The sequence below is a fragment of the Grammomys surdaster genome, unplaced genomic scaffold (assembly GCF_004785775.1).
Source record: "Grammomys surdaster isolate TR1022 unplaced genomic scaffold, NIH_TR_1.0 266, whole genome shotgun sequence".
NCBI lineage: Eukaryota > Metazoa > Chordata > Mammalia > Rodentia > Muridae > Grammomys > Grammomys surdaster.
In genome coordinates this window covers 1,853,173-1,880,588 of record NW_021604707.1, presented here as the reverse complement: position 1 = coordinate 1,880,588, position 27,416 = coordinate 1,853,173, and the positions used below count along the sequence as shown (strand labels likewise).

Genomic DNA, 27,416 nt, shown 5'->3' with positions numbered 1-27,416 from the left:
CTCTCTCTCTCTCTCTCTCTCTCTCTCTCTCTCTCTCTCTCTCTCTCGTGTGTGTGTGTCCTTTTCTCTCTCTCCCTCTCTTTCTCATCATGGTCCATTATCAGAATTTTAAAAAGGCTGAAAATGATGTGTCCTTTTCCAGAGACTAGTCAGCTCCCACATGCTTCTCCTATCTGCCCTGCCATCAGCACACTGAGAAGGGTGACAGAGCACATGACAGTGACTGGGCTTTGCTGCCTGAGATGCAAGAAGCTTTCTGAAGCACCCCGAAAATATCTCTGCAGACACACATGGAAAAAAAAACTCTTGAAATCATTGCCAGAGATTTGACATAGTTCAAAGACTTAGGGTCAGGGATAGGTACTGTGGAAGAGTGGGAAAAGAGAAAGAAAAAGGAAAATGTGAGAACTATGTTCTGTTGCACAGTAAAGAGCCCTGCCACATAGGCAGAACATTTAGCCCAAGTGAACAGAGTTGCTGGGGTTTGTGCAGGTACAAAGACCAAGGTTAGAGCAAAAGGCACGACTTAGCTTGAGTATTGTGTGGTTAAACCTGCTTAAGTCTGCAGGAAGGTTTGACAGAGCCAGGATGAGGAGCAGGAGTAGATCATTTCTTCAAAGATAGCTGCAAATGAGATGCCTTCCCCCTTGTGACCTAGGCTGCCGACAGCGTGTTTTGCTTGGTTTGCACCAATGCCCTGGCTCGCGGTCACTTGCTCTTAGTGGCCAGTTTCATTTCCTGCTTTCGAGAAGATGGCAGTGAGGCCCATTGCTTTGGCACGCCGTTGCTGAAGGAAGTGTGCAGTTTGAAAATGTCAAAGCCAGCAGGCTCATGTCCAGTGCATGCTATCAATCAGCAAAAGTCTCTGGACACCTAATGAGCCCTGCTGCAAGTTCAAACAGCCAAGAGCTGGAAGATAAAGATCTTGCCTTAAAACTGCCTACCCAAACCAAGGGGGCAAGATCAAAAGGGAAATTGAAGTAGCATCTATGCGAATGAATTAACGTATTCGTGACCACTGTGCTCTGTGCTCTTGGACCAAGAACGCACCAGAGAATGTTGACTGCCTTGGAAAGGGCCTGATATCTAGAGTCTAGAGTGATAAGTTTTCACTATTCCACTACCAGCTCTTGACCTTGAATGAGACTCAGCCTGTTAGAACCTTAGTTTCTTCACTAGCAAAGTTGGGGGTGGGGGAGAGGAATGAACCTATCCTTATCTCTGATTTATTAGTGTGAAAAAATATATATATATAAAATCATAGGTGCAGGGAGACTCCTGTTCAGCCTTGAGGTATGGAGTAGCCCTCAAATTTCACTTATTCTTGGTATTGTAGCAGTATAGAAAGAAGTAAATTTAGAGAAGGCATCTTCTGCCATTGTCATTAAACATAGAGAGAAGCAGAGACCACAAGCAGGAGTCACATAGGCCAGACTCATTCTGCTTCCTCCCTGGGTAGCTAACTTCCTCTACACACAGGTAATGGTGGCTAGCCTTTGCATTGACAGAATCAAGGTGAACACATCATTTTTATGATGGAGACATCTGAGAAAGCAATGTACTCCTGGCTAGCATTCAGCTTAATTCTTTAGGAAGCTGATCCTCAACTCAGAAGGTTGCAACTGTGTTGTTTGGAATTCCTTAAAGGTTCAGTTCAATGACAGAGAAATAGACCTCACAAGTAACTGAGTTGATGGACATTTTGGCAAGAAGGGAAACACACAAGGTAACTTTAATACTCTTTGTGACCAGAACTCCTGGTGGCCAAATGTCTAGGGGTGGGCATTTAGAAAGGAGTTTTTCACGACTCCTCAAGATTCTCAACTTTACCTAGTTTTGAAGGAAGACTAGGGCAAAAGAAAACTGAGGCACACATCTGGAATTTGGGGTACTGGGTCCTGTGGTTTCCTAATGGGAAACCCTCTCTCTGGAATTCAGAGACAAGACTTGGGCAGAGAGGTCCCCTGAACATCATCACTGAGGCTGACTGTTCAGGGCAGCATTGAGTCTTTCCTGTTTAAACTTTTCACCTAACCCCAGTAAACAGGAAATGCAAGCTACTAGAGCTGAACACACAGTCACTCCCTGGGTCCCACCAGCTCCCTGCCCCCATGTAGTCAAGCACACTGTACTTTGCCTTTCTTTCTGACAAGTTGTACTCGTTCATTGAAAATGCTCACAGCAATGAGAACTCACTACAAATTAGAACAGGCAGTAATCCTTACTCTGGAACCTTAGGAAACTTTCTCCTGGATGGAAAATGTGCACTAGTGAGCTACACTTTTGAGAGCTAGTAGGAACATTGTCACTTTGGAATGCCTAGAAGTCATGAAGGAAAGGTGTGCTGATAATAGGCCTGTCATACCTGATATTTCACCTGGTGACTTGATATCCCAAGTCAGTTTATCACTTGAGCAACTTCAGTTGAGAATAAAGGAACTTGGAAAGAATTTTGGACTCATGCCCAATCCAGACATCTAGGACATATTCTGAGTATAGATAAAAATGTTCACAATTGCTAAAACACCAAAAAAACAGACGCAGCTATGCCACAGGATGCCATGTTGTTTATTGACTTAGCAAGACAAGTATTAGTATTTTATGTTCTGTTGCTTTAGCGTCAATATGTTTTGTTATGTTTATTATGGTTTTTGTGTTTGTTTTGTTTGTTTATTGATGATGTTTATGGGATCAGTGGGAAACTGATTCTCAGGTGTTAGAGGAGAAGAGTATTTAAGTGTTGTATTGCCTGTGTGCATACTTTCTGTTATAAGAATATTTGCATGAGTTGAATATTTATAGCACAGTTTTAGGAGCTTTGAAAATGCACAGTTATTTGTATCAGTATCTATGCAGGTGGGAAATCATAAACAAGAGGACCTCCCCCATCCCTCTATACTCCCCAGTTCCTGCCCCAAAGGAAGCATACCTACCAAACCCTGGTCAAGGCTGTCTCCCTGACCAGACATTCTCCAAGAGTATGGGTTTATGTAAGTAGAGTAGTCTGGTTACCCTCTGAAACTCAAGAGATGTATTTTCACATTAGCTTTAACTCTTAAGTGGACATGACCTTTTGAAATCGCTTTCCAGGCTCAGTTGATTAAATTCACAAAGCTACTCAGAGATAATGGCATGTAGCCTGGGTGAGAGTCTGATCAAAGGCAGCTAATACAGAATAGAGACAGAGGGCCTGGAGCTGTGTTCATGGTATAGATTTCTTATCTAGCTTGAATGAAGCCTTGGGTTCCATCCCCAGTGCTGCATAAAACCAATTGTGGTGTTTGATGTCTATAATCCCAACACTCAAGAGGTAGAGGCACAAAGCAGGAAGACCAAGATTCAAGATCATTCCTGTGTTGTGAGCCCGAGGCCAGCCTGGTCTACATGAGACCATATTGAAAATCAGGGGAGCTTGAGTGGTTGAGAAAGGAAGTCTGGGTACCAGCTTGATGCTATGTTGTCATCTGTGAAATGGTCACTTGCTTTGGCTCCCCTGAAAACATTGTCACAAATACCTCCACTGGCTGCTCATAACATATGAAGCACAAAGTACGGTTTTACAAAAAACTTGCTTTGCCTCTCTCCATAGTTGGCCTCCCCCAGGCCAGAGCACAAAGTTTTCACTGCATGATATTTTTCTCTTCTGTCAAAATTTTAGAAGTTCAGTGAGCCAGATGTGATACCACACACCTGTAGTCCCAGCCAATTGGGGGCCTAACTGGGAGGATGATGAGCATATGAGTTGGATTAGCCTGAGCTACATAGGGAGACATGTTCTCAAGAAATCAGAAAAAAAAATCAAACAAAACAATACCTAACCTGAAGCAAACACAAAGGGGTGAGGATGTAGCTCAATGATATGGCATGCATGAAGTTCTAGATTTGGTTCCAAGTACCGCTGGAAAGAAATAAAGGGACTTAAATAATTCATCAGTGAGAATCTAACCCTTTTTTTCCAAACCATTAACATATCTGTGAGCATTCTTGATTTCTATCTTTTAAATTTATTTTTGCTTTGTGTTTACATATGCATGTAGTATTTGGGGGATACATCTCACACATATGTGTGTATGGGAAGGCTGGAGGTCAGTGCCCAACATCTTATTCACTTGATTGCTCTCCACCTCAGTTTTTTGAGAGAGTGGCCCTTACTGAATGTAAGACTCAGTGATTGGCCATTAACCTCTGGGAACTGGTCTGTCTCTGCCCCATTGTCTAGCTCTTAACAGCTTCTGTGGGTTTGAACTCAGATTTCCATGCTTTCCTGACTGAGCTATCTCTTTACCCATAAAATTAATATTTAAGAAAATAATTAACACATAAATATATCTTTGTAAAACATTCAGAGAGATAGAGGGAAAGCCTTGTTGACTCATTGTGACTCCCGGTCTTAATCGAGCTACTACAGGTCTCTATCAAGGGCATACTGAAGAGCTTAAGATAACTCCTTGAATCGTAAATCACTTTCTTGCCTCCAGAAGCTTTCTTTCAAGACAGCCCCAGGCCTTTTTGCCACTGTGCTTGTAAAGTTGACAATCTACTTGTACTCAAATGTACTGGACTCCTGAAGCTTATTTTATAAACAGTTGAGGACTCAGCCATCAGGATTGTTCTGCTTAATCAAAACTTGCCTGCAAACCACCTAAAATCTTTATGTATATATGTATGACTGTCTACTATCTATATAGATATATATGTGATCATCTACCATCTTTATGTATATGTGTGTGACCGTCTACCATCTTTATGGATATATATATGACTGTCAAAGGTTTCTTGGGTCAGGTTCTTACAGCAGCACACTGAACTCTGGAGCAGGGAGGGATGAGTGAGAATAGCCAAGGTCTACCATTGTACTTCTCATCTTAGCCTTCCACTGTGGTACCCTTTACCTGAATCTTGCTGCTATTGTACCATAATTTTCAGAGAATTCATTTAGAAACTCGCTCACAGGAGACCAGACACTCTCTTTGTTGTCTCCTTTTTGCTCCATCCTCCTGCCCTGGTGACATAACTCTCATTGCAGAAACCATGAAATACCGAGAATGACGCTTGTTCAAGAGCCCATAGTTGATTGGAAATCAGAACTCCAGAACCTTACCCAGTGCTCTTTATCTTCTGCTTCTTGCCAACATTCTACCCCAAGAAATAACATGGAGCCAGTGCACTGGAATATGGGGCAGCCAAAATTCATTACTCAGGGAGGTAAAGCTCAGAAAACCCCCCACCTGACTCCATCCACCAGTGCTGAAGCTTCTGAAGTGCTTCCAGGTGGCCCACTGAAGTTCAAGGCCACTCTCACTGCTAATTAGCTAATTGCCCAGCCCCCCACCCCATGGGATAAAATAAACAGAACCCATCTTGATAGCTACGAAGACCTGGTTTGTACTCCTGACACGCCACTTCAACTTGTTCGGCATTAAGGATGCTATGCATCCTAAATCAGGCGCCAAGTTAGGCACCGTCTGTCCTGCCTGCATTAGAATTATCATGAGGGCCAGATAATGCCAAGACCGTAAAAGCACTTTTGACAACAGCAATAAAATGGTGGCTATATAATTGTTTTCAATGCTTGGATGTTTCATATTTTTTAAAGTCAGGGTTAATAAGCAAAGCAGAACCTTTACAGTAATGTACTCTAGACTCCTGTCTGACATGATCTTTGCTGGGCTTTCCAGTGTGTAAACTGAAACAAAAGAAGAGAAAGAGGCAGCAGGCAGCAGCCAGTACGGCTTGGTTTCACATTTTCCCTTCGGTTTTCTGATTAGAGTCTGCCAGTGCAGAAAGAACCTCAAAAGATCATGTTTGCTGCGGATAAGCACCAACTCAATGCTTATCAGTCTTTATCTCCTGCAAACTCACTCTCTGGAGGCTTCAAAGGCAGGGGAGAGCTCATAGCCTCGCTCTGAGAGATGCACCAGCTCCTGCTGGGTTTCAGCTACAGGTGTAGTCTATGCAAGTCTTGTCCTACTTCTTCCCAACTAGAGTCAGTTGCCCTCATCCAGGGAAAAGGAAGATGTGGGAGCTTGACTTTATGGGTGGGGATGGGTGGAGGAAGCAAGCGCAGAAAGGCTGAGAAAGTAGGTAAAGCAAGAGAGGGGAAAGGCAGGACTGCCTACCTACCCTTACTTCTTACATGTGCATACTGTGCACACACACTCCTGCTTGCCCTTACAAGCTCTGCTCCTCAATCTGAAGTTCTCTTCTGTTCCCTGCCCACCTTCCCCTCTCTCCTTGGCTCACCCACCCCTCTCTAGTCCACTGTTTTCTGGCAGAGAGAGACAGGAGATGGGAGGGGTAAGGAGAGGTTGGGGGAAGGGGAGCCAGCATTTTATTAGGCTGTTGAATTTGATTTATTAGTGGGGGAGAAAATCCTTCGCTTTCTTGCCACACAGGTTACTCTCAAAGTGAAAACTCTATTTTACTTTGAAAAAAAAAATAGAGAAAGTGCCTCCAGTTATGAATGGAGCTCTTTGTTACCTTCCAGATCGACAAGACAGACTGTTTGGTTCCTGTCTGTTCCCTTGCAAAGGAGTGCAGGGGCCTGGGAGACAGATGTGGCCTTAATTGCATGGGAATATTAGAAGATCGTTAAGCCGTTTTGACAGGATTTTCCTCTTGCTGAAGGAACGGAGGGCCTTGGTTGAGCCACAGCCAGCCCCTCTGGCTGGGCCTCTCACCCCTACCTGTGAGGGAACATGAGTCTTGACTCTCTTGCCTTGGTATTATAAAGGAGCAGATGACTCCTTGTCTCCATCCCTGACTTTGTGTCTGCATCCCATACACACAGGGACCAACGTCCCTGGGACCTGTCTGTAGTGGGGGTGGGAAGAAAAGCTGGCTTTTGAAATTGTGGCACACAGATGTTCTCTGATTTGAAATGGAATTGCGTCCCTGCAAACCCATTGGAAGTCTGCAGCTTTGTAATGCCTGTAACCTATGGTGCCTTGCAGCTGAGCAGCACACACAATCCCCTACAGAGGGTCCATCAGTTCCCTACTGATCATGTGACTGTGACTGACTGGCAGCTATGGCTCCTTGCTTCTGCTAACATCTTATAAGAGAGGATTGCACCAACTACTCCAAGCCCTGGAAAAGATCAAAATACGAAAGTGTATTTTCCACAGAATGTGTGTGGATTTCGATTTCACATTACTGAAAAGTAGAATATTCTGAGTGGGGAACTTCTATTTAGGAATATATCATGTGAGAGAGTAGACAGAGAGTGGTCATGCTGTCTGGCTAGACTGCAAGGGTGCTCTACAAAGCTTGTGAGCACCACAAGAGGGACTGGAACTCTCCTGCCCAGCAAACAAGAGCACTCAGAGAAGCTCTTGAGCTAGCTATCTGAGTCTTCCTTTGGTCTTCACATTTATTTGGTGATTGTTGGAGTCCCAATGGAGGTTCACAAATAAGAGCAGAGAAGTTCTTGAATGTTGTTGGGTCATCAAAGAGCATATACATGTTCAATCTTGTGTCTTAGAACATTCTGGTCATATGGTTTCTCTCATAGCTTATAGGTTCTTCTCTCACTTAACCCACACAGTTTCATGCATGCACATCAAAGCAGATATTTAAATATTCACTTAAATTCAAATTATTGAACGTGGGCTCATCTGCCACTAGAGGGAGGGGAAACCCTCTTCCCCTGTATTACCACTGGACTCTGGTCCAGTCATCCCTGTGGGTTCCAGGAGAAGATGTTTAGATGAATCATTTCCCTGTTAATTCAGTGTTGATGGGTGGGTCTTGGAGGTTACTTTTACATGGTCTTCCTTCCAGAGTGTCAGGGGAGCCTGGAGCATCCTGCAGGTTGAGGACACTTGTTAGAGTTGAGCTGGTGGGGTAGTTGCCTAAGTGATGTTTGGACCACATCCCAGGATTGAGGCAGATGGGGTTACCAGAAGGAAAGGTAAGAGGAGGCAGGAGATGTGCACCAGCACAGATCTGTTTTTCTAGCAAGCATTGTTAACCCAACAGGAGAAAAGGAAGTGCTACCAGACATAGCATGCCAGTGACCCTCAGTGTCCCTGACCTGCACAAGACAAAGCTACTGCTCTCCTACTCATGTCTCCTTGAAGAAGGACCAGTAAGGTGTTAAGCTACCTACAGTGCCAAGCCACAATCTCTAGTTTAAACCATATTTACTCAGAACATTAAAGAGACAGCTTTAAGGCTTCAGAAGAAATGTTTGGGGTTTTGTTGTTGTTGCTGTTGTTTTCTTTTTATTATCATTATTTCTGGGGGTTGGTACATCTAAGAGCCTTTCACTGACATCTGGAGAGTTCTACCTTGCTGCATCATAATATGGAGGAGGGTGTGATATAGGGACAGCAAGTGAGTAAAGATACATGCCTCTCTCTCTCTCTCTCTCTCTCTCTCTCTCTCTCTCTCTCTCTCCTTTTTCACTCACTAGTGAAGTCATGGGTGCTTTGTTCCCCTAAACCCATCTCACCTTATTTATTCCCCAAAACACATAGCTCAAGGATCACATGTTGTCAGTTTATAAATGCTGGGGAGAAATGGTCAAGTGGTAGTGATCTAAGTCTTCCCTCCATGTGTATTGTAGAGTGTGATAGTTGATATTCACCAAGGCCCTTGTTAGCTATTTGTGACCAGGAAAGCCCCTTAGTCAGTGAAGTGTTCACATTCCTGCTCAGCTCACTGCTCTCTTGTCCTCTGAAATCCCCCTCCTTGGCGGTCCCTTTAACTCACACCTTGACAGAGGCCAGGAGTTAGCTACTTGACTGTTCTCTGAGATGTAGTGTTTACTTGGATGGCTGGAGAAGCCATGATAGCATCATGATACGTAAAACATGATATGGAATCTGGGGAAGACAACAAATATAGTCTACAGCAAAACCAAAATTAAGAAACAAGTTTGCAGAACCTTTCTCGGCTCAGAATTAGAGGTAACAGGGAGAACCCATAGTGTTCTTTTATGGGATTTTGCTCTCACCTCCCCAAGAAAGACAAGGCTGAGGAAGTTGCTATCGTTGAGTGGTATTCTCTGAAAAATTAGACAGAACATCCTGAGCATGGGAGATCTCAAGCATGCAGAAAACCAAGTAGCATTAGCCATATGAGAATATGACAGTCTGTGACTTTAAGGCCCAAGATAATGGAGTTCAGAGTGGGAAAAAAAAGTATAGAATCCAGAGCTAAGAAACTAAAACACTTGGTAGCCTCATCTCCATCTTTTAGATTAGTTTCCTGTTCCCCATAAAACTTCGGAATGAAAAGGGTTAAACCTTACCACTGGCATGACACATGTCCTTGAGACAGACAAACAGTTACTGCTTCTGCTGGGCAAGTCTGCTATCTCTAGAAGCTTCCAAGAGTAGAATACTAAGTGCTTTTTGTGAAGTAACTAGACCAGTCCTTAGTCCCTAGGAACCATCAGCGAGTTTCAACTGCAGTATCTGCTCAAACAGCTCTATTGAGGCTGACAAAAAAATGGTTTCTCCACACAATTCCCACTTCTGTGTTTGCATTGGCAAGCCATGGCAGGACCTGTTCACAAAATATCTGCTTTTCCTATAGATGGATGCTGAGAGACAGGAGGTCCTGGAGCCAGACTGAGTAGGTTTGGCACTTGAGTAAAACAAGGATAAAGGCCAACTCAGTGGGTGACAGCTTTGAGGGTGGCTGCCAGCTGAGAGGCCAGCTGTGTACCGGAGATGATGTCTGAGCCTCATGAGGAGAGGGCATTTGGCTTCTCCTGGATACACCAGGCTGTCCTCAGTTCCCCTTACCTTCCCCCTGGAGTACGGAGCAAGGATGGCTGCTGATATGCCCACAGAGACAACATTCACATAAATAGCCATGTTTTCAAGTAGACTAGATGGCTGTATAATGTGTCGTCTCCACTGACATAACTCTGAGAGTCAAAGGAGGCAGTGCTACTATGCATTTTCAGGTCTAGCTGGAGTAAAGCAGCATATTCCAGGCAAATGGGACTGTAGGGTCTCTGCACTAGCAGACTTCAGGTTCAAAACCATGGGAGCGAGTTCACAAATCATCCAAGTTGGTCCTTTGATGTTGTGGGTTAAGAAATGAACCCGTTCGAATGAGGTGTTTTTAACATAGCAGGGCTTATAAATCACAGCAGGATTATGTTTATGGAATATCTACAGGGTGACTGACAAGAGTTAGGAAGCTATTATTAGATATCACTGTTTAGTAACATATTACCAAAAAGGAAACTGAGGCACAGAGAGATTAAAGAACTTGCATGAAGTCATAGAATTTGCATCCTCTAGGTGCAGAATTCAGATTCTGACATTCTGGCCCTGCAGACACAATCTGAGATGACAGCTGAATGCTTCTCTAGCAGCCAGCATGAAGAGGGCTCTTTATACAGTCTCTCAAGTCAGCCCTTTGGAGCATCTTCTGTCACTTTGTATATTTTGGATGAGGGAGTAAGTGGTAATACGTATTGACAATAATCTCTACAAAAAAGCACGCACAAAATCTAGACAGCGAGACACAATGGAAGTGTATGTTAAACTGCAATGAAAACCAAAGTTGGAAATTAAAAGCCGTGACACTGAGGGATGAAGCACCAAACTGTTGGTGGATGGCTAGCGTGTGGCAGACCTCAGGCCACAGGAGAGGTTACTATGGTGGCACTAAGCTCAGGGGAAGCTTCCAAGAGGAGACAACCTATTTGTGAGTGGGTAGGGAGTGGCTCGGCAGAGGGAACGGAGAAGGCAACCAGGTGAGGGAAAAACCTGGGGTCCAGCTCAAGGAAGGAAAGCTGTGTAATTACCACTACTGGGAAGAGCAAACAAGAGTGTCACACATTCACCTAAAGGTGACAAGTGACGGCAAAGGGGGTGGGAGATCTGATACATGAGAAGAGAAACTGTCAAGCCAGACATTAGAATGCAGAAGAAGCAAGAGCGGTGGGGTGGGAGCAGAAACGAAGACGGGTGGGAGAAGGCACGAAGGATGCGGACAAGAAGGACTACGATGAGCAGCACAGAAGACAGAGGAGCCTCAAGCTGCTGAGCTGGTCCAGAAAATGGCCCTCCTCAGGCACCTCCTCCTTCTGTTCCTCCCATCGGCAAAGAGTTTGCCACATGTTGCCGTAACAATATGGTAACCATATGCCCTGGGGCCAGAGCAAAACTAAACACCTTGGATAGAATGGTTCATCCAGATGTGCTAGCTAGAAATATTGCCCCCTTAGGACTCAAGGCTGAGCTGCCTCCCCACTTGATGGGCATGAGATCACCAAGCCTGCCTCCCAGCCGTGAATCATACAGAGTAAAGAGCCAGGAAGACCTGAGAAGTGGATTCAGGGATCTGTCTCCCACACACCTCAGGACGAAAGGAAGTAACATGGAGTCTCTGGTGGTAAGCCTGCTCAGTCCATCCAATTGAATTGGCAGTTGCCCAGAAGAATACCAGCTGAGCCTATGGCTCAGCCCTTGTTATCGGTTGCTATGAGCAGGGAGATGTGCTTCACGGGGCCGGTTCGGCCTCCTCCTATAGCAGTGGTTCTCAACTTCCTAATACTGTGACCCTCTAATATAGTTCCTCATGTTGTGGTAACATTCAACTATAAAATTATTCACTGCTACATCATAACTATAATTTTTCTACTGTTATGAATCGTAATGTAAATATCTGATATGTGACCGCTGTAGGGGTCGTGACCCACAAGTTGAGAATTACTGTCCTAGGTAGTTCCACATGGGTCTGTGAAGGAATGGAAGCATAGGGCCCCCTTGTGTGTTTCCTCCAGGGCTTCCGGTGAGTCTGAGGAGTCTGGTTGCCGTGGTAACTGCCACATGAGAAAACTGTGGGATCAGGTTGTAGTTTCTACGAAAAAGACCTCGAGCGGTTGTTTGACAAGAGCTCTCAGTGGCTTCACATTAGAAATAGCCAAAGGTTGTGGCTTGTTTTAGAAGAGGACCAGGCTGGGGTGGAGAGCAAAGGTCAATCCTTCCTGAAAAATGCTTGTAGTGCAGAAAGACAATGTCAGTGGATGGTAGAGGTGTTAGCGGAGCAGGGCGTGGGGGAGAATTTCTGCCCTTCCCATAATGCTCTGGGTTTTTTTTTTTAGTTCATCAGAATAACAAATTGTATACCTACTAGATCCTGAGAAGTGTTCAAGCAAAGGAAGGGGTAAAGGATCTGAAAGGCTGACGTTGCTTTTCTCTTGACTGGATCAGAGTCAGTATATGAGAAAAAAAAAGAGATAATTCTCATGGCCACAGGGGTCAGAGCAGTACCCCAGGATTCCAACTACCTATCATATCTCCCTCTCCTCAATGCTTAAGCAAACTGGCAGCAAGCATGTCACTCCCCTGATGGACAAGCATCTGCCCCTGAGGAGGGAGCAGGCTTGAAGGTTTACATGGCTTCTTTCTCTCCTCTTGTCTTCAAGGTCTTCAGTTATCTCTTCAGATCTGATTGGGCTTTTGGAGGGGACAAGCAACCAGTTCTCTGGTATTTCATATACCAGGTACTGATACTGCCACCTGGAGAAAACAGGCAGGACAGAGTCCTACAGCAAGATGGAAAGAAATCATTCCTCCTGCTATGTGTCAGCAGCCCCCCAAATGTAACTCACCTGAGCCAGACCTACCTGTGGTTCCTGATTCCACTCTCTTCACTGAGAATTCTCTTTTATTATCACCTCCTGTAGCACTCAAGATTTCAAATCCTTCCTGGTATCAGGCCTGGCAGAACAGGGAAGGATAGTTCAAAGTTCTTAACCACAGTCAGTCAACAACCTGCCTTCATCCTGCCCAGTCCCACAGCATTGTGGAAGTCCACTTTAGGTCACCTCCACTTATGTTATCTGGAGAGATTGTCCCCTAATTGTCAGACGGGAGACCATAAGCCGGTGGTTCTCAACCTGTGGGTCATGACTCCTTTTGAGGTCATCTATGATCATTGGAAAGCACAGATATTTACGTTATAACTCAGAACAGTAGCAAAATTACAATAATGAAAGTAACAACAAAAGTAATTTTATGGTTGGGAGGGGTCACCATATATTAAAGGGTTGCAGCATTAGGAAGGCTGAAAACCACTGATTTAAGTCCAACAGGGCTTTATCAACCCTGTGTCTCCACTGCCTTCTTAAAAAGGCAGATTTCTGCATGCTCAGATTCATTGAAATGAAATAGAAAGCAGGGACTAAGGAGGTTGCTTAGTCAATACCTGAATTGCTGTGCAGGCATAAGGACCCAAGTTCAGTTCCCCAACGCCCACATAAAAACCAGATGAGGAGGCCTATGTCTATAGCCCTAACTCTAGAGACACAGAGACAAGAGGATTCCTGGAATTCATCAGCCAGCCAGTCTTGCCAAACTGTTGAGTGCTAGGTCAAAAAGAGGAGGAAGGGCAAATAATATGTTCAAAACATATTGCATAAAATTTTTTCAATTAAAAAAATGAGAGTGATCAAGAAGGATATCTAGCATCAACCAAGATAGATAGATAGATAGATAGATAGATAGATAGATAGATAGATAGATAAACAGAAAGTAAAACAGTAGCACAAAACATTCTCTTCTTGGGACCCAGACAGGTCTTGCATCCCCCATCCTGTGAGTTTCCACATTCAGCGCTTTTTTTTTTTCTCTTTTCGGCAGTATGATCATGCACTGTGGGAGGAGAGTTTAACTTTGATCTTTAGCAATGCCCTTTAAATGTGGTTACAGTCAAAAAGTGATGGCGAGAACTCAAAATCAACAGGCAAGGGCACACACAAACCCGGAGAGAAATTGAGAAGCAGCTGATGGGGGAGACAGAAGCGGTCTGGGCTTTGGATCCAGATGTATAGCATACCCTGAGAGGTCTCAGAGATTGTCCTCTGGACCCACTTAGGCTCATCCTCCTAATTTATTAATCCCAACGAAATCCTTTCCTCTGCAAGGAATCACACTGGCACTGCAATCTCAACAGATCCCCTTTCTCTGGACCATCCACTGCAGAAGCCCCCTCCCCAGCAAGTGACAATTTGAGACAGGGATGGTGTCTTTGAATGTTTCATAGTGCTCTAGCACAGAGCCACAGGCTGGCTATGCTAATAAAAAGACTGGCCTTATGGGTTCTGCAGACTGGAAGATGTAATGCTAACGGGCATGATCTGGAGAGGACGCCTTGTGCTGATGTCACGTGCTAGGTGGCAGAAGAGAGAAACAGAAGAAAGAACCAGAGTAGAGGAGAAAAGAGTGGGTGAGCCTGAGAGAGAAGCACTTGGGAGTAAGAGGGCCTGAACTGGGTGCCCCTGTGACTAATCCATGTCTACAAGAGTGACTGTGATCCATTCCTGAAGGCAGAACTGCAGGGGACACATTCAAAGCTTAGCAGAGAGAGGGTCTCAAAAGGGGCTTTGGTGACCAAGAAGATGACTAGAGTAGGCTAAGCTTCCCAAGGTTCTGAGAAGGGTCTGTCTGTGTGTGTGCACCTTGGGATTAGAGAGGACAAACTGAAAATGGCTGCAGAGAGTGTGATTCCTGAAGTCAGGCAACTGGAGAAGACATTCTGGAGCTGAGGAGCCCCAGACAAATCTTATGTCTCCTTAAGGCTTGGTTTCCATTTCAGTAGCATGAGGATCCAACTTACATGTTAAAGGGCCATGGTTACAAAATTTTCTTGGGAACATCAAATAATAGTTACCCTAGTTTTACTCTTTTGAGACAGATCTTGCTAAGTAACCTAGGATGAGTCCCCAGACTCTGAGTCCTTCTAACCTCAGCATCCCAAGTGTTAGGCTAAAGGTGTGAGCCACCACGCATGGCTATTTAATCTTTCTAGTTTAAAAGTGTGAGCCAGGTGGTGGTGGTGGTGCACACCTTTAATGCCACCACTTGGGAATCAGAGGCAGAAGGATCTCTGTGAGTTTAAAGCCAGACTGATCTACAAGTTCCAAGACAGCCATGGCTACTCAGAGAGACCCTGTCTTGAAAGACCAAACCAACCAAACAAACAAAAAGTTGTCCTTGTCTGTTTGGTGCTGGCTTTATGGCACTGGAGATGAGCATAAGGTTTTACTAACCTTGGTAAGGACTGTGCTTCTGTGCTACAACCATGGCTGTTGTCCACCTGATGTCCATCCATTATGTTGTCCTTTGTTAGAGAGTAATTTTACAATATAGTTGTCAGGGGAGTTTATCCCAACACTGATTTCCTTTCACTGTATGAACCTAGAATGGTTATTCTCTGTGCCTCAGTTTCTCCATCTGGTCCATCCTGGTGATGACTTCTGCCATGTCAAAAACCATAGTAAAGGGATATTCAATCACCATCTATATCCTAGAAGTATGAATTCTCTAGCCACCAATTAGCTATAGAACATTTCCAGTTTCTATGGCTACACACACACACACACACACACACACACACACACAAATGAGTCCCAAACTTATAGAGATCCTTCTGCTTCTTCCAAGTGTTGGGATTAAAGGTGTCCATCAATGCTACCTGGCTCACACTTTTAAACTAGAAAGGTTAAATAGTCATGTGTGGTGGCTCACACCTGTAGCCTAGGCTTGAACCAACTACAGGGGCTCCATCTATTCTGCTTAATGGTTTGCTGCTATAATCTGGAGGTCAGTTCTGGCTGGTGGCTGGTGGCTGGTGGCTGGTGGCTGGTGGCTGGTGGCTGGTGGCTGGTGGCTGGTGGCTGGTGGCTGGTGGCTGGTGGATGACCTCAGGTCCTCTCTGTGTGGGTATGTGGTCCTTTCCACGCAGATTTATTAACTCCTTTGGGCTTCCTCATAACATGATGCTGATTCTCAAGGACTAATATGACGTGAGTGAGGGCTTTAGTACTTTTTATCATCTAGCCTCTGAGGTCAAACAAGAGCACTTCTACGACACTGAATTTGTGGAAGCAGCCATGAAAATTCCATCTGGCTTCAAGGGTGCAATGGTTAACCTGCGTTGTCATCCGGATAATTTATAGTCTCCATGGGAATGTGTCTCTGGGTGTGTCCGTGGAGATACTTCTGAAATGGTATAACTGATGAAGGAAGCTCTAACTTGAAATGAGTGCCACCATCTCATTGGACAAGATCCCACTGGAGAAAGCAACCTGGGCATTAGCACTTGTCTTTCTTGGCATTCTGACCATGAATGCAATGTAACCAGGTACCTCGTTTTTTTACTACCACCATATCTTCCCCAGTATGATGAACAGAATCACCTTAAACTACAAATCAACATAAACCCTTCTCTCTTTAATTTGCTTCCTGACAGGTATTTTGGTAACAGAAATAGAAAAGTTACTGAGAAAAGGGAAGAGAAATAGACTCTGGCTCTTAATGGAGGAGACAAGACTGTAGATATTGAGATAGCCATTTAGGGAAAATAGAACTAAGGTTTAGTAACTGGTGACTGACAGGTGTTTCACGTGTTTTTCCTTATCCCTCGTTCCATTATCTTCTCATTCCTTCCCCCTTGGACCTCTAGGAGACAGAAATAATGAGCAGGCACAAAGCTAATAGTAACTAATGAGGAAGGGGAAATCAGAAGGCTTGCCCTAGGGCACAGTGGGGGGTCTCTCTTGGAAGTTCATTGTGCCCTGAAGACTCCCACTCTAAGCTGATGTTCCCAAAGCAATGAAGGCAGCAAGCTCTGCTCCTGAGAGAGTGGTCAGCATTTTGCATGCCCTCAGGTTGACAAGAGAAGGAAGTTCATGTCATTATGCAAAGAATGCAATAAAATGCCAAAGCTCCTGTGTTCCCCATGGTGACCCTGAGTATCGGATATGCCAGAGATTAGCTTTGCAGAGCACTAGTCTGGGAGCAGCTCTGTGGACCCACTGAAAACAAGTAGCAACAGGGAACCTTGAGATTCCTTTTCCTCATCACCTCCAGCAAGGTTCATCAGCCACTGAAATTGTCCTTTCAAGGTCCAGAGAAGGACAAAAATTAAAAAAAAGTGGGGCGGGGGGAGGATGAGTCTTTGGGAGGTTACTACCTTTTTGCCCCATGTCTTGTACCCTTCTCTCAGTTAGAAATGAAAACTCAGCTTAATAGGGCTGAGAATGGGAAAGAAACCTAGGACTTCTCTTCTGTCAAGGGAATGGTGAATCTTGTTTCAGTCTTCCTGCTCTTAGAAGGAAAATTTCTTTGGAATAGTCCTGAATAGAGTATAGAGATCTCCGGACACTCTGGATAGCTGTCTTTGCTCTCTGGTGGTTTTCCCATGTCTGTTTTAGCTAAGCTGTTCAGGGGCAGACTTGATGGCTCTTCCTTCATCCTAAGACAACGCTTCATTATTCTTTAGCTGACATGAAAAGCATCTGCTAACTTAACTAAGGAAAAGAAAAGGTAGAAGATGTATTTGTGAATTTAAAGGGAATAAATGGATATATGTATATATGTATGGACACACGCACACATTCATATGCAACAAATTCCAAAATAAGTGATTTTTTTGTTAATAAATCAGATCCCTGCATGGCTTCTACTGGAATTGCCAAGTTTGTGTTGTGTAAACAGTATATGCAAGCAGGCACTACTGTGCATTACTTTGGCCATGGCTGCCTCCTCCCTCCTTTGGGGAGTCACTGAAAGAGATTTGTCTCTGCCACCTAGAGGCCTGAAATCAAGTTAGAGAGGTGACAAAGAGGAGGCCTACAGGGAACAGCGTCCATCTCTTGAAATGAAGTTTGGAAATGCAGAATAGTAAGACACTGTTTAGGAGACCAGCATATTCTTGTTTCAGAATCTAACAATTATCTTCAACTACTAGATTTTTAACCTTTGAAAAATGACCTCTTATTTTATGTCAGTATTTCTTAAGAATGCCAGACTTTATTTCCAATGGCTCCTGGGCATGTAAGACTTAGTGAGCATCCTGCAAGCAACTGTGACAGGGATTTATAGGTGGTGCTTTCTTCTTTCCTGCCTCAAACAAAGCCAAGGCTAAGAGTTTGCCAAGGGTTTCTGGTCAGCATTAGGAGAGGTAGGGCATGAAAATGGAAGTCCCCAAGCCAGTAAGAAGGAGAGGTGGCTGGGAGGGAGATAGGGAGAGAAGGAAGGAGGGAGGGAGAGAGAGGGAGAGAGAGGAAGAGAAGGGGAGGGCAGGAGGAAGGAAGGGAAGTAGAGAGAGAGGGAGGAGGGAGGGAGGGAGGGAGAGAGAGAGACAGAGAGAGAGAGAGAGAGAGAGAGAGAGAGAGAGAGAGAGAGAGAGAGAGGAGAGAGCTATTCAGAAGGGAAGGTGCTGTCAAAGAAACAACATCAACCATGGGGAAAAGGGGAAAAGGATAAAATAGTAGACTTTTAGATGACATAGTAGACTTTAAGAAGACATAGTAGACTTTAAAATGACCATGTCCTTTGCTCAAGAGAATAGCAATCGGGTGAGAAGAGGACTACAAGTCTTCAATAACCACTTGATTTCCTTATGCAAAGTTTCTCTACAAAGAATATGAATGATAGCATAGGACTTGAGGATAGTCCTGAAAAATGGCCATGCATGGTCAGAGAGTTACATAAGATTCAGATGTATCTACTTGCTTCCCAGACAGGTCTGCTGAGTTATCCTCAAATACCTTCTACCTAATCCATGCATCCAACAAACACTCAGTGAGCGTCTAACATGCTGGGCCCTGGACAGGATTTTGAGGCCACCCTGGTAACAAGGCAAAAGATGCCTGCTCTCATGACATTCCCATCTGAATCCAACCAAGAGTTGGAACCATTTAAAACATGCAAAGTTAGATGAATGTTCGTAAGTAGTAGTCAAATGAGTTCTCATTCATAAGTCCTCTCTACTAGGTACCAGGTGCTATTCTAAGCAAAGGAGGTGAGACTTGAATGGAATAATGTCATGTCACATAAAGGTTTAACTATAATAATCAGAAAATAAATAAGCTCATGAACTCAGGGGAAATGATGGTTCATGACTGAAAGTCTGGTATGATATCACTATGGAAATACAGGATGCTGTATCTGTGCAGGGTGTGGGGGGGATGCTATTGTGATACAGGAATTCTAGAAAGGAAGCGGCTTGTTCCACCTGAAAATGTCAGAGCATGCTTCTCCACGTGGGGACACCATGCCCAGTACTGAAGGATTGTGGTTAAAGTAAAATAGAAGAGATATTGAGAATATATAGGGATTTTCCTAGAATAGATAACAGAGTCTCTAAGGCCTGACTTATTCTTCATTCTTTGGGGAGGAATTTAGCCTTGTTCTTTGGAGCTAGCTGCCCATCTGAATTAGAATTTCCAGAGAAACAGGACCAATAGGAGAGAGAGGTTGATGACTGGATTATAGATAGGCTTATTAGGAGAATTCTCTCACATGCATATGGAGGCTTGGAACTTTTGAAATGCCCATCTGCAGGCTGTAGGACCAAGGAGGCTAGCACTGTGGCTCAGCCAAGATACTCTGGTGCTGTTGCTGTAAGCCCTGTGGCTACTGCAAGCCCTGCAGTCCCAAGGCTACATCCTGGGACCTGATGTCTAAGGGCATCAAAGAGAAGGCTGTCCCAGATATGATGATGACAATGATGATGATGATGGGGAAGAGGAAGAAGAGAAGAAGAGGAGGAAGAGGAGGAGGAGGAGGAAGAGGAGGAGGAGGAGGAAGAGGAGGAGGAGGAGGAGGAGGAGGAGGAGGAAAAGGAAAAGGAAAAGGAAAAGGAAAAGGAGGAGGAGGCAAGCAAATTGGCCTCTTTACTTGAGCCTTTAGAGAAAAGGCACAGAGAAGAAAGAAGCATTGCTCAGGCACCATCTGGTCCATCCCTTCCTCATCATCTTGGCCCCAAACATTCTCAGGCCATCTCTTGGCACTGGCTTTAAATCTAAATATGTAATTATTTACTATGTCCCAAGAACATTGAATAGGCAATTAGGCAGTTTACTCAGAATACATCATTTTATTTCCATTTACAACCTACCAGGTTAGAGCTAGTTGACATCCCCAAGCTACAGATGAGAAAACGGGGATCCTACAGTATAAAGTCATTGCACTGGGAACTAAAGGAACAACGGATGAAGTTTAGGTTGGCACTTAGAGCCTCCCTGGCTCCAAAGACTGTGCTTGAAGTTACAAAACCCGCAAAAGTCACTTTCAAAGGGCCAGTTGTCTAACTGGGAAAATAAACACTCTCAGAAAGGAACCAATGAGTGGCAGTGGTTCTGTGCCCAAGCAGAAGGCCTGGATGGAAACCCTACATCATCTTCATTTTCTGTGTGCACGAACAAGTTGCTTCACTTCTCTGAATATCCATTTTATCACCTAAAAAAAAAGGGTGAAAACATCTCTCATTATATTGCTTGGATGGCTGAATTAGATGTTTCATGTAAACATAATTTCACAATTAGTAAGGGCTTTGCTAATTGTCTACTGTTTCTATATATTCCTATAATTTAAGACCCAGTTTATTTGAAGTGATATGAGAACCTAACCTTATCTGTACTAGGTAAGGAAGGCAGCCTTCATCAGAGCATATGTATCAGCCATTGATGGTATATATCTCCTAGCTGTAAGAGGACTGTGGGAAGTATTTCCCTGGGCTCTAGCACTCCACTGCTTTGGCTCAGAGCTTCTCAAGCAGTTTCTCTGAAAGAACTCTAGGTAAAGAGGGCACCACAGGGTACCAGTGTGCTAGAATATTTAACAACTTGGGGTAGGGACCATGTGTCACCCTCAGGTTGAGGTCAACAACTCAGGGGTGAGGGACCAGGGCATCCTGACTGTGGAATGCAAAGCTGCTTCTAAGGAACCAACTCCTGAGCCTGTTCTGGCCTTCCTTCTAGTGATCATTAAGGAGGTGCTAAGAAATCTTACAGCTGAGTACCACACAGGGGTAAGAAACCTAGTTTTTTAGCAGCATCAAGAATAACCTGTGTGTCCCAAGTTCACCGGGTTTTCCATGGTAGACATACAGCAAGTTCTTGGGGGGTAAGAATGGCTGGATATAAGCTGTATTCACAGCCTTTGGAGGAATGGGATCTGGCCTGAGATTGGGATCAGGAGATTGGGGGAGGGTAAGAGAGTGTGAGGAGAGACCTATCTGTGCACATGCACCTGGTAGGTTCAAGGATCAGAAGTGTGAGGCATTTGGGGAGTATTTGGGATACTCTCTTCCTGTGATGCTGCCTCTTGGCTAAGTCACCTTTGATTGGCTCTGCTTTAAATGAAATGTTTGTCCTAAACTGAGTTCTAACTGGTCCCATCCCCTTTCTGTTCTTGAGCCCGGCCCCATGATACATTGCTGTATTTCTTCTCATTGCACAGCTCACTTCCTTGACAAGCCTAGAAGCCTTAGCTCTCCCTCCTGTTCCCTGGTACAACCTCTTTGCTGTAGGTCCTGGCTGTACCATCTGTGTGTCCTCCTTGGGCTCAATGATCCTGCCTGTTGTTGCTTTTGACTTCCCTGTTTGGATGGCAGTGATGACAGGACCTTCCCTACACCACAGCATCCCCATGTCCACTTCTCCTTCCCAGATGTCCTCAACTCTGACATTGTATGATTTTGCTGGAACTCTCAAGACTGACTCATGACTAACCACAGGCATAGTCTGTTCTCTACAGAAGAAATCTGCTTAGATGTCATATGTATCTACAACAGATCTGGGGTTTGTTCTGCTTTTTTTTTTCCAAAGGGAGACTAATGAATCATGGGTGGCACCCATATAATGTCAAAGATTCATGCTCAGCCCTCTGAAAGGCCATAACTTCACGGTTTTCGACTTGGAGCTATATACTAGGTGTCCATGTAAAACTTTAAGTGTTTGGGATGTGAAGCCGGAGAAGAACCTTCACTGAAATGAAGAATGGATCTAAGAACCAAAATACAAATGAACCCAGAGCCACAGTATTCCCCTGACATTACCCAGGGACAGCAGGTGAAACCAGAAGGGTCCCAGCAGCCTTTAGGTCTGAATGAAGGACATCCAGACATAGCAAGGATATTTGTTTTAGAGAAGGCATTCCAGGCAGAGATATGAATTATGTAGGGAGAGTAGGCAAACCTCAAGATTTAAAAGGGTCTCATCATCTATCATTCTGTTCTTAAGTAAAGGCAGGGTTGCCATAGCAACACACCACAGGCCGAGTGGTTTAAACAACATAAATTTATTTGCTCACAGTTCTGAAAACTGGAAATCCAAGGTCAGAGTGCCAGCAGGGCTGGCTTCCTCTGAGGCTTCTTGCTCTGGCTTACAGATAATCATTCTCCCTACATGCCTTACATGGTCAGTCCTCAGCACACAGCCATCCTTAGGGTTTTTGTGTGTCTAAATCTCTTATTATAATGAGTCAGTTGAGTTTAGAGCCCACCTTCACATTCTTATTTCAAATTAATCATATCCTTCAAGGCCTTATTTCCAAGTGGGATCATAATATAAGCTACAGGTGGTTAGGAATTTGATATATAGATTTGAGAGGAAACAGAATCCGGCATAGAACAAGAACCCAACAGAACCCTTGTTTGAACACAAATGGTCATCATTGCTAGTCTTTCTGGAGTATTGTTCTGTGCTTAGTGTTGCTATAGCTATTTCCCATAGATTGTTCCATCTTTCCTTCACAATCATATTACATGGAATAGAACACATAGGTGATGAGGTGATTATAGGTTGCTACCATTTTTTCTGAAACATGACCAGCTTTCTTTTGTGCACTACTTGGCTCTGGTGAATGTTGTACCCCAGCCTTGGATCCCTCTGGCTAAATGTGATTTGGAGTAGTGGGAGGATATTGTCTCCGTGCTTCTATCAGCACACGATCTCTTGAAAGAGTAAGACTACTTTTCTTAACCCGTTACCAAAAGCCTCACCTGAGTCAGGAGATAGGACAATATGAATTGGGAAACCATGGTCTCTTACAGAGAGACCTTACACTTACTTACTGTCTTTTCTATATATCTGAGCTTCCTCCTGAATTATTTGGATGAACCATCAACACTAAGATCTGCCGGACATACTCACACCCGATAGAGAGTCCTCAGCACACCACTGTTCATTCTTACCAAACACTTGGACCAGAGTTGTTTATTTATGTCACCTAGCAAACTAGCAAAGAAAAGAACTATTCATTCTTACCAACTGGGACAACAAAATTGACTAGCTGAAGTTCTGGGTTCCCTGACTCCCTTATGCAGCTCAGGTCTAGACAAACTCTCTGGTGGCTCTCCATGATCTCACTTGTGAAATAAATTCTCATTTTCATCTCTCCTAGCTACTTGACTATGCCATACAGTTAGTAAAATGTGCAGCTGTCTATGTCTCAAAGCTAGAACCAACACTGGTACCACCTGTTAAACCATTGTTACAACATTCATTCTCCTTTATGGGGCTTCTAGCTTGCACACTTAACAAGTACACCTGTTTCTAGTGTTCTTCCATTCCAATGTTCACACTCCTTTCTACCCACGCAGGGGTAAGCCTGCCCTGACTGTGAATCTATTACCTTGGACAACTGTGGATTCATGAGTGCTGTCCAGTGTCACCGTGATATCTTAGAGTAGGGGTGTTGCTGGCATGGGTGACAATTGATACTGAATTTCCTGTCTCTTCTCCCCTCTTGCAGGAGGCTCTGTCAGTGGTGAGTGACGACCAGTCCCTTTTTGATTCAGCATACGGAGCGGCAGCCCATCTCCCCAAGGCAGACATGACTGCTTCGGGGAGTCCTGACTACGGGCAGCCCCACAAAATCAACCCCTTGCCACCACAGCAGGAGTGGATCAACCAGCCAGTGAGGGTCAATGTCAAGCGGGAGTATGACCACATGAATGGATCCAGGTGAGCCTGCCAGAGTTGACCAATCCTTATGAGGCTGGGGTAGCATAAACACAATTCCTCCCAGGACCACCCTGTCAAACTTATCTGCACAAAGATTCTGGGGCTAACCTGAGAGTGTGTGTCATTTCCTAGTCAGTTGAGGTAATGAAGCTCTACAGAACTGAGTAGAGTGGAATCAGAAAGCCCACCCGGCTCTCAGGGTCCAGATGTAGCCCACAGAAGTCAAGTTAGGGTCAGGCCCCAAGACCCCACTGCAGATACTCATTGTTCTTAGTATCAGGCTTTGCCCTAGGTCCAGTCCCACAAGGAAAACAGTATAGCAGTAAGATGTTCTTCCTGTGCTGTTGAGGATGTTTTTAACATCTCTGAATGGCAGTAACCAGAGCAAAGGTGACCCAAAAATTCTTCCAGTAAAAGTGGGAAAGTGGTGAGAAAGATAGACATTGTGCTAGGAAGCTAGCCTCACACATGGGAAGTGTGTGTGTGTGAGGGGCATTAGGAACGGCCAGGTACCACCTTGCTTATGGAACTGGGAAGGGGAATTCAGGGATAAGGAACACACTGAAGCAAGATGAACAAACTCATTGTCAGGTAGCCCTAGCGTTAGGGACTACCTTTACATTTTGCCTAAATTATCTAAACTTATGTGAGTGCCAGCTTTCTCTTGTCTAATCCAGAGCCAGAACACCTACTTCTTAACGTGTTTATCTAGTACGTTGTAAAGGAAGAACCCAGGACACTGTCTGTGGCTCCAAAGTGCTCAACAATGTTAGTGACCTATACGAAGAGACACAAAAGGGAAAACTTTAGCCTAGTTCATTACCTGATAATTCCCTGTGGATTCACAGGTAATCCACCCTGCCCTAAAGCAAAAGAACATGAAAGTAAAAGCAAGCGAGTAAGTAAAAGGCAAGGGCTTGGTTGATAGGCTAAGAATCCAGCTTATTCCACCAGCAGTGGCTGACCCTCAGTACTGCCAGGACACTGTCATCAGACCCATGAGTTAAAGCTGATGAGGTGACAATCATTGTCCTGCAGGGATTGGGGATAGGAGTAGAAGAACGATAAGAAGTGACTGAAATAACCCAGATAAGAAATCAAAGTTCTGGGCTAGGGTGACAGTAATGATGACAGAAACTCAGGAGGGATGCATAAAGAGCGTATCAAAGGGATAGTTACAGGACCTTAGGCTTAATAAACATCGCGAGGTGGGAACTGCAAGGTACTGAGTGTGGACCTTTGAGAAGTAGATGCAATTCGCAGCCATAGGCCAGTAGGAAGGGGTGCTACCTTGAGGAGGGATGTCCTTTAGGGTCCTCTGTGAGCAAGTGGTACGATCTCTAGATTAAAATGTCTACTGGGTTTAGGAAGCCAAAGCCGAGAGGATTTGGGGCTGGAATTGGGGCTTAGACATCCTCTCCAGGAGGCTTAACTGTGAAAGTGAGTCATGGAGGAAACCAGTCCAGAGAGAGGCAAGAGGAAGGAGGGAGGGGGCTGCTGGGGCTGCTGCAAGGGAGTTCCTCCTTGCAGCCGTCTCAAATCTCCATTCCAGAACCCTCAGCCCTGCCACTCTTCTATCCCATTAACTAAAACCAGGAAGTGGGATCTTGGTCACCCTTCCAGGGTCTAGGGTTAAGAAGCTCAGAGGTCTTGAGCCCCTCCACGCAGAATGATGCTTATGCCATGATTCCAGTAAGTCCAGTCTCAGAGTATAGTCTATCACTTTTATCCAGTCTTGTATCTTTCTCCCCGACTATTCTCCCAGGAGGCCAATATTCTCACCCTGTTACCATATAGAAAGGAAGCCAAGAGAGGCCAAGTTGGCACCAGCCCAGGCTTTCTGGTTCCTTAGGCATCTTGCTGCCCTTCCCTCTCTGCCTATGCATCATGGTTCTGCACCATGATCTCATTCTGCCAGCACCTTCCGGTGATGAGGCCAGTTCAGAAATGACTCCCAACTTGCCTGTTCCACAATGTGCTCCTGCTCCCTAGTGAAAAATATAGATCCTAATATTAGAGAGTCTATAGTCTTGTTGTACCCTGTATCCAAGCTATCATTCCCTGCCAAGCCCATAGTGTCTCTCCCAGCTGCTACAGAGCCATCCCGTGCTCCACTCTTCCCCTTCCCTGCCTGAGACTTATTCTCTCAACAGGCAACAGTGAAAGTCATCTATCCTTTCAGAATAGTAACCTTGATCAAAAACCTTTAACCTCTTATGATAGCATCTAAAGGCTTAGCTAAGTCCCACCATGTGTCCCAGGTACTCCCTGACTCCTGCCTTCCTCTACACCATCACACAAGACTCTAGTTGCTCCTGGAAACCATAGCATACCACTACCTCAGCTTATCTTCCCCAGGTTCCTTCTTTCTAGGACATTTCTCCTCCATTTATTCGTATGGTTCTCTTGGGTGTTTGCCCATGTACCAACTCTTCAAAGTCCTTGGCACTCCCCTAATCTAAACTGGTACCCTATCACTCTCTTTCCCTGGTGGGTTATTCAAGTTGTCTCCTCCCTCACTAGAATCTAGGCAGGGCTTTTGCTCACTGAGCAGGACTCATGTGTTTGTTAAAGAAAAGGCTAAATGGGACACAGCAAAGCAGGCTGAGGTCAAGTTGCTTCTTCAAGACCATGCCATGTAGATATGAATGGAGTCTCCCTTACCTGAAGCATTTGACATGTATTTCATGTTCTTTCAGATTTTAGAATGTTTGTTTACACACAGTGTAACAGATATCTATCTAAGTATGATAGTCACTGTTTTATATGCATGTGTGCTCAGTGCCCAACAGTAAAACGATAGTTAGGTGAATTTGCATTTGGACTGTGGACTCTCTCGTGAATCAGGTATGGAATTTTCCATCTGTGGCCTCATGTTAGTACCCAAACAGTATTTCAGATTGAGAATCTGAGAAACAGATGTCCATATGGATGATTCCCCACTGTAACAATGCCCAGGCAGGACAGCCCAGGCTCTGCTGAGTTCGCCCTGTGCTTTTGAAGCATGGGTTCCTCCTAGCATGTCTGTATCACTGAGCTCACTGACCCCTCCCTGCCCTGGGAACTCCTGGATGCTCCAGGATACTGTTTCAAAGCTAAGAAAATCCTTCAAGGAAAAAGACTCTGGATCCATTTTCCAGGTCATGCCTAGTGTTGGTCACACAGACACTAGCTGGAAGAAGCCTGTGTAAGTATCCCCATAAGCTCGATGAATATTTACCTGGCTTTGGGTATACAGTCTCACCTACTGTGCTGAAGCAAAGATCTAGTGGAGTCTAGAGCCAACCAGGAAGGCATACCATGGCCTGCACTTAATCAATACCCTCAAAGCACAAAAAATAAAGAGACAGGATCAAAGACTTTCAGAAAGATGTCTAGCATTAACTTAGTATTACTTAACTACATGAAATAAATGGCACGTAAAAACACCAGGCATGGTGGCATGCACTGGTGATCCCAGCTGCTGAGGAGGCATACACAGCTGGATCTCCTAGGCTCACTGGTCCTACTAGGTAAGCTGCAGACCCTATGTCACAGAAAGGTAAATGGCTTCTGAGGAATGACACCCAAAGTTGTCCTTTGGTCTCCAGAGGCCTGTACACCAGCATAGAAATGCATGCATATATTTATACACACAATACAGAGAGAGAGAGAGAGAGAGAGAGAGAGAGAGAGAGAGAGAGAGAGA

At 44.7% G+C, this 27,416-nt stretch overlaps 1 protein-coding gene across 2 annotated transcripts in view; it reads left to right on the top strand.

Moving 5' to 3' along the window:
• The window catches only part of Fli1 (Fli-1 proto-oncogene, ETS transcription factor), an 88,104-nt gene that overhangs the window by 39,628 nt on the left and 21,060 nt on the right, over positions 1-27,416 (top strand). For both annotated transcript variants that reach the window (XM_028776207.1, XM_028776208.1), the window contains exon 2: positions 23,517-23,728. In XM_028776207.1, the coding sequence (XP_028632040.1) occupies positions 23,517-23,728 (212 nt within the window). The remainder of the gene's footprint in view (positions 1-23,516; positions 23,729-27,416) is intronic.